The 8,467-nt window shown below is 33.2% G+C and overlaps 1 protein-coding gene across 1 annotated transcript; it reads left to right on the top strand.

The window, feature by feature from the left end:
* The first annotated feature begins 210 nt into the window (after positions 1–210).
* On the top strand, positions 211–705 carry LOC149254094 (uncharacterized). Its single transcript, XM_089454678.1, has one exon. It carries the CDS (start codon positions 211–213, stop codon positions 703–705), a length of 495 nt encoding a protein of 164 aa, XP_089310804.1.
* The last annotated feature ends 7,762 nt before the right edge of the window (positions 706–8,467 follow it).

Here is an 8,467-nt window from a genome sequence, read left to right as displayed (position 1 = left end):
AAAAGAAACACACAGGGGACGAAACTGATAAACCTACCAATCATTGTAAACTGGTCTTTATGGAAATCTCGGAACAAAGCCATTTTCGATGAGAAGCCAATCCATTGGACTCTGCTTGAAACCAGTATTGTTGCTGCCCTTCAGGAATTGCCCGACCCTCCCCCTCCATCCATTAGGCAACCTGCCCCGCATCCTCCCATAGACACTAGCATGCCGTGGGCATATTTTGACGGAGCCGCAAATCAGCAGAGTTGTGGAGGTGGTTTCATCCTTCATACATCTGAAAATCACCTGTACAAAATCAAGGCTGGCCTGGGGGTTGGCACCAATAATTTCGCCGAACTAATTACTCTCCGCCACCTTCTTCACTTTGCACTGAGGCATCACTGCATGAGCATAAATATTTTTGGAGACTCACAGATTATTGTAAATTGGATAAATGGCACTGCTACTTGTCACACACACACTCTCAGCGCTATATTACAAGAAGCACTCCATTTCAAAGCAGCATTTAATCATATTACCATCTCTCATATATACAGGGAGCATAATGAGGGTGCCGACAAACTTTCCAAGGAGGCATCGTTGATGGACAGAGGACTATGGGAGATTACAGAGATCACTGATCAGCAGGAGCAAAAGTTTTATCACAGACCTTATATAGATCCAGGATACCCAACCCTGGATCAGCATATAGAACACTAGACATATTTTTGATAGCACTCTACAGAGATATACTGTAAATAAATAAAAATATTTTTGTTATATAATTAAAATAATGGATTAAAATTATAATAATTATGAGATAAATAATTCTTAAAAGGTTGTTAAAAAATTAAACGTGAAAACAAAACATATTTTTAATTATTAATTTCTTAATTTATATTAAAAAAACCTTTAAAGACGAATATTTTAATTCTAATGAAATTTTAAATCAACCTGTATTTCTGTTATGTTATTAAAGAATAAAGCTATATTACAATAAACATGAAATAAAGGATTGTAGAGAGTAAGAAGGTGTGTCTTAAAGAGATTGATCCTATTTTTGTTGTGATTGTTATTTATGTTATTAATACTAAATTTGTTTGTTATATATATATATACACTGACTTTGTTATTAGAATATTTATAATTATATTTATATTAAAATTAAAAACTAATTATAACGAAAACTTTGAAGGATGAAATGGAATTATATTCCCTAAATTCTGGTACGATTTGGGAAAAAATGGTACGATTTGGAAAAAAATATAATAAATTTTAAGAAATATTTTTTGGTATCCACACTCACGGGTTCAAATACCCACTTTCCTCATTTAAATCCCGTGAAAAAGAGTGCATTGTGGATCTGTCTTCATAGCCGATCTATCCGCATTAATGCCAACAATAATCTCGTACACGGTGTGCATGATGAAGAACCATTTCAAAATGTGAAGCTATACAGGACATTCACATTGGAGCCTGGAGGCATTCATACGTACAAAAAAAAGTAATAATTAAATTAAATCATTGGTGGGGAAGATAGCTAACAATCTGCACACAGGTCGATGGTAACGCCCTGGACACACATAACTGATTAGCGTTCATAATAAATTCAGGAGATTTGGGATTTGAAATAAATCCCGCGCTACCTTGAAGAATATATATATATATATATATATATAGTTGCTAGCTAATGCATGACTGGGCACAAATGAACTGTGAGCATTATTTTAGTGAAAGGATTGGAGTTAAAATTATGGCCGGAGACAAGCTGAGGATAAACCAAGAATTGCAGAAAATTAAGAAACGTGTTGCAGTGGCACAGATCAATGATGTTTACCAAGAGCCGGTGACTATTCATTTTCGCCCATCTAGGGTTATTGAAGTAGAAAGGAACAATTTCAAGCAGCTAGTCCAAAAGCTCACAGGCCAAGGTGACAGTGACAAGCGCCAGAAAAGGAAGAGCAAAGGAAAATCGGCTACCAGGAAAGCAGTAATGGATCACACAAAAAATGTTTCAGAGGCCTCACTGCATATTTCAATTGTTACTGCAGATCCACCCACCAAACCTGCACCAAATGAAGTCTGCTCGTCACTGTCCTCAACTTTAGTTGATTCCTTGCACGGACCTAACGATATTTGCCCGTCCCACACGCCTGCAGCCCAGCCCGTCCGTCCACCATCATCCCCAACCCCCACATATGATGTCTTTCAATTGATGAGTTGTACAGATAATCTGTTTGAGGATCTGATGAAAGCTACAAATGATTTCTATCCTGATGTTGTGAAGGATCTCTTCGATGATTCCATTCACGGACCTAGCAGTTTTAGCTTGGAGGAGGTGGAACCAGCAGGAACTCAGTCTCTCCTTCCACTGTCAAGTCCAAACCTTACATATATCTTTGATGATCTGATGGACCGAACACATGGTTTCTTTTATTGACTTAGGAGCCACCTCTTTGAAGATCAACGTTCCTTCTGATTTCATGATATTAGATAGCTTGCTGATGTTTTGTAGACCATGATCAGCCAGATCTCGCTCTTGTTTGTTTTCGCACTGATGCATATGTCATGCATGCAGGTCAGTGAGGTTTACTAATGGAACTATTTTTGGGTTGATACGGACTGATTCCATTGTTTTACAGAAAAGTTTAACAGTTCATATAATTGTTGTTATCAGTTCTACGTTCATTTCTACGTTGTTACTAGATCATCTTCATCTGACTATTTTACTACCTTTTCTACCAAATTTTGTACACTGTACACTTATATGTAAGTTTGAAATGAAATGAAAACAAGGATTAAAGTTTCAAAAACAGAACACGTTTTCACAGTTAATTATTTACATTTTTGCCGTCTTAATGATGGTTGCGTATCCCGAATCACGATTTACGTATCCTAGGGTTTGGGATGTCCATCTGTGGCATGTTGCTATTTTCACAAAATAAATTTTTAATAGGAGCAGACCGTCAAACAAACTCATTTATTTTTGGAAGGGCGAGGGTACTTCGCTTCCCTTTTTTGTGGAGCGTAAATTGTTTGGCTGTGATTTTATAATAAAAAATTAATCAATATAAAATAAATATAAATAATATATTATTTTATAATTAAAATAAGGTAATATTAAAGTTGTTTTTAAAACGAAATTTTTAATATAATATAATAATTTATAGAAACAAAAATATTATATTATAATAATATTTGAAAATATAGCCATTATTTTTTATTTTTTCTTTAACGGTTATTTATGTTCTTCTATATAAATGTTTTACAAGTCATGCTATTAAATTACCTAGTATATTAAGGAAAGTTGGGAGATAAAACTGGAATATGGCCATCATAATCTCTTTTTTTGGGTTACCTAGAGGCTTAAACTTGTTAGTCCCGGTCAAAATAGGTGGTATTGTGTGAAGAAGCACTCTACAAGATAGTATATCTACAAGATAATATTAGTAAAATGTTTTTTCAATAATATTATATATCTATATAAAAAAAATTATATTTAAAACTATTCATAATAAATAAAAAAAACTTAATAAGTAATCTAAATATTAATAAAATAAAATTCCAAAATCCATTATTAATAAAATGTTTCATTATCCACCTTAAATAATATAATTTTAAATAAACATTATATATAAGTATATAAGTATAAATAAATATTTTATATAGTGATATAAGGTAATTCATAATAAAGCAATTGTAATTACATTTATAATACTATTTATTTTTAATTTTTAGTATGTGAGAGATGTATAATTCTTTCATTAAGTTTATACATAATATTTAAAATAATATTGATATTAAAACTTATTACGAATGAAGAATGAAACTCCTCTCTTATTTAAAATAGAACTCATAAGTGGTTTTAAAAAATAAATTTTAATAACAAAAAAATATTTGACTATGTAATTTAAACATTAATATCATATATATACTCAATATAAGGTCTTTACATGATATTCAAAATAATATTGATATGACAACCCCTTATGAAAGATATGTGAAATTTCTGCCATATTAATATAGATTTCACTATCAATATTTCAAAAAATAAAATAAAATATTAGTAAATATGTAACCTAAACATCAATATTTTGTATTTACTTAATATAGAGTTTGTGCATAATATTTAACACTATGTATGTATGTGTTGAATATACAAGCTTTACAAATATATAAAATAATATTGGTATCAAATCTTTCCACTAAGCAACCCTGATGGGGTTGACATTCTAGACATGGCGAATAATTAGGAGGTGTGCCATTTGTTATAGGTGTCATCCCTAGTTAAATATTGTGGCAATTGATCGTTGCGGAGGGAGGGTATGGTACAAGTTGGGTCTACAACATTAAATAGGCATTTACATGGAAGGTTGGCAATGGTACGAGTTTGTATGATTGGAGGCAAGGTTAGCTCCTCATCCTCCTGAAATGTCACAATTTGGTGAGACTACTGTTCCCTCTTGTATGCTCGAAGTGGCATTTTGTTGTTTCTTGGAAAGGTGGGCACAATCTTGTTCAAGTGTAGCTATTGGATGTTGTCAAGTCCATCTCTAGTCATGGTATCAATTAGTGATATGGTTCATGTAAGTTAATCTTATTTCTTTCATTATCCGGTGCATTGGAGGTTGTTTGTCATTTTCTCTAGTCTCTCCACTGATCTACAATTTCATGTTTTCTTTAAAATTTTAGTCATAGTGCTAGCTTTATAGTGGTGGTTGGAATAGAGGTTAATATGTTGGAGCATTAGCTCATTGTCTCAGTTTGTTTAGGTCAATTAGCTCTTTATTCCCTTTAGTTGGACAATTTGTTCTATCTTTATCCTTCACCTGGTGACACTTTCCTTCCAATGGTGGTTGTGATAGTAATTTCTGGGTTGGAGTTATGGTTATTTTCCCTAGTTTGGTTTGAATTTCCTTCTCTCTATGTAGAAATTAAAAAGGATTTTGAGTGCCATCATAGTCTTGTTATAGCTTCTCCATGATTTACTATGTTTACCTCTTGTTGGAGGGGTACTATCATGTCCCTAAATTGTTGTGAGATTTCCCCTTCTCTGCTTTTGGAGGAAGGGGTTGTTGATTTCCTTATTCCCAATGTTTGTTAAATTTCCTCTCTTTCCTCCTCGGCAAAGGATTAGTTGCAGGAAGGGTGGTCTAGGCAGTGTCAACACAAAGAGATTTTGTTCTTTAGACTATGACTCAGTGGCCACCTTCTTCGACGCAGTTCCTATGGAAATTTGGAAATACATTTTACTATAGGAAAGTAAAGAAGTCGAGGGTCACCCTTATCACTCATATTTTGAAGCAACAGGGCAGGATTGGAAATGCGTTCCAAATGCTAGCACATCTTAAAAAAAGGCTTCATTTTCTCAAATCATTCTCTTCACACTTGTAGATGGCTACTTTACTTCATGTGGTACTTCAAGATAAAAAATATGAGACCTATAATCTCTTTCCTTCCGTTGAAGATATCAAAAGAATGCTTCATACCTTTTGGTACTGTTTTGGTAGTGTCGACACCAGATTAGCCTGTGTTGAATGCTTTTTGGTTAGTGACTTTCCTTTGGGGGCGTTACTCATCCTCTAGTTGATCATGGACAAACTCCCACTATTACTTCTTCTGATCAGGATTAGAGTGGGTGGAAATCATAGTTTTTATTTTTTTATCTTTCGTTTAAATGGTTCATGACTACAGATAGTATGATAGTAAACTTTTCCCGACATGTTCTGTACAACTCAAGTATGGAAATCATGTTTTTATTTTCACTTGTATTGGATTGTATAAATATTTATAGTTTGGTCGACAGTGGTAAGAGTATCTAGAATGGCTCTAATTTGGTTTTGTTTCACATGCTCTAGAGGTGGAGGTTTCCCATTATTGTTGTTGATATTATGTTTACTTAGTCTTTTCTTGGTGTTTTGCATTTATATTTTCATAACACTCGGGATTATGTGATAGCATCATAATATACATTGTTTCCTCTCATTCCATGGGTACCTATAATTTAGATTTCTCCTATTGAAGCCTTTCATCATATGATTTCAATTTGACTGGTTTTGGGATAGATGGGTATGTTCGGATCAGAGTAAACGGTTACTCTTTTCATGTTGCATGGAATCCATGGTTTTGTATACTAGACACTTTGGAACACTATGGGTTGATTTACTAATGTTTCCCTCTATCAAAGGATGCTCTCGATTTGGAGATTTTGTTTCTTCTGGTATTTAAGGCATTTATTATTGAAGTGCATTTGTTCTTAGTTTTTGCAAAGTCATTCTCTGAAATTATCTCATTTTATGATAGGCATAAACTCTTGATTCAAATATTTAGTTGTTGTTGAAATGGGACTTTGTTATTGTTGTAATGGTGTTTTGCTGATGTTGGGATCTTGTGGTTGTTGGACAAGCTCATCCTTTGGATTTTCTCAACTTGATGTTCACGTGATCAATGTAAGCATGTTTTAACATGGATATGAAGTACTTCAATTAAAAAAAAACATGATAGTAATGAGATGTGAAATTCCTCCCATACATAACATAGATAAAATAAAAATTCTCATCAAATTAAATCATTAAGCATGATACTATGTAAAACCTAAAATTTGTAAGTGTGCAACTCTATAACCTCATTAATTCTATGGTTTTATCCTTATTTTCCTATGTCTTTCACTCCAATGGTTCACTCGTTGGCTGGTGAGGAGGCCTCTCCATTAGAAATACCATCGCTTTGAAATATAACCATGCTTCCTCATGCAAATGCAAAAATTCCACCACTCACAAATATAAGTCGGAGATGAACACTCCAACATAACTAGAAATTAAGCTAAACTAGCTATTTCTATTACTCCACCATTGAAAAATATAAAACATATGGTTCCTCCCTCCTTGATAGAGCCAAAGCACCACACCTAGATATCCCCTCAAAACAATAGGGGAAAAAGTTGAATATATGTAGGAGCATGATGTAATCTAAAAAATTGTAGGTCTCTAACCCTAAAAAGAAAACATCGATTAATTGATTCTAGAAGAATTAGAAACTTAAGGGGCATATCAACCTCAACTTGGATTCCAAGAGTTCCTTCACAGCCATATTCAATAGTATAGACAATAGAGACTATATATTTGAGGGAGGACAATATTTCCTGAATTCAACTAGATTATTTATGAAGCCATGGATTCAAATATTCCACCTCGACAAAGAAGACATATACTCATCTGTAGTTGAGATCAATGATTATTTTCTCCCTTAGGAATTTGTGATCCGAATATCTTTGAAATCATTAGAAATAGCATAGGCCATTTCTTTATGATCTTGAGTACCACAAAGCAAGGTTGATACTCTTCCTACACCGGACTTTTTTCTTAAATAGACATTTCCAAACCACTTCTATCTAACATTTAGTTCAGTAGTGAAGATAAAATATGGGAACAACTAATATAGTATGATAAAATCCCATTGAGATGATGAAAATGCAATGAATAGTACCATCTTTTCTAAGAATTTCTAGAAAAACCACATCAAACAAAATGTGCAAGTCAATTCATCCTTGGATTAATAAGGTTTACCAAAATCATTTTTAAAAGGAATATAGCCAAAAAGGGAATAGATAAATCAACTTCTGAAAATGCAAGGATCCTTAACCAATACATAGTCCTCCACTAGTTGGAAGAAAATGAGATAGTTAACAAAGGAGAAAATCCCAAAGCATTAGAGATTGGGTAGACTAGTCAACAACAACCCCACTCAACAAAAAACACAAGAATAGATGAAAGGAAAAGATTACCAACAAGGTATAGAAATCGAATATAACATTAAATAATCCTATGATGTATAAGATCTTGAGGAAATGGAATTGTAGAAAATTGATTTCTAATCTCTTATAGAGGATTAGAGAAGCAAATAGCAAATAAGTATTCCTAAGGAGAAATTTTAAACTGTAACTAGAGCATACATTTGAAATCAATATCTAATTATTTGTCAATCTCAAGAATTAGGAAATACACCTATACACAACTCCTATTTTTCCTCTCTTGGAATCAAAATAAATTCTCCAATAGATCAATTCATATGTGAACCAAAGAAAAAAGGGTGAAAAAGAGATGACCAAATACTATGAGACCTAGGGGATTACTTGGGAAACATTAGTAAGGTGTCACCCATGGATACCATCTCTTAACCTTCCTCTCAATACCATCAACGAAATTTATGTCTTATAATATTATGGGTTTTAATGGGAAATCCAAAAAGGGAGTATATTAAAAAATCAAATCTACCCTGAGCATCCTAATATTAAGATGATTCAAGAGAAAAAAATTCTTCTAAGTCTCTTAATAAGATTATAAAATTTGTTTTGGAGAAACTATGGTTATCTATCCCAAGATGCATAAGGAGCATCAGGATACATTTCCATCTCATGGAACCCTTCCTCAATCACTCTTTAATATTCGTTTTCTCTTCCCATGATCCTAACTACTTACTTTCA

This window comes from Pinus tabuliformis, chromosome 7 (assembly GCF_031772625.1).
Source record: "Pinus tabuliformis cultivar Carrire ecotype Pingquan chromosome 7, CPIR1, whole genome shotgun sequence".
Classification (NCBI taxonomy): Eukaryota; Viridiplantae; Streptophyta; class Pinopsida; order Pinales; family Pinaceae; genus Pinus; species Pinus tabuliformis.
This window is presented reverse-complemented; position numbering and strand designations above follow the sequence as displayed.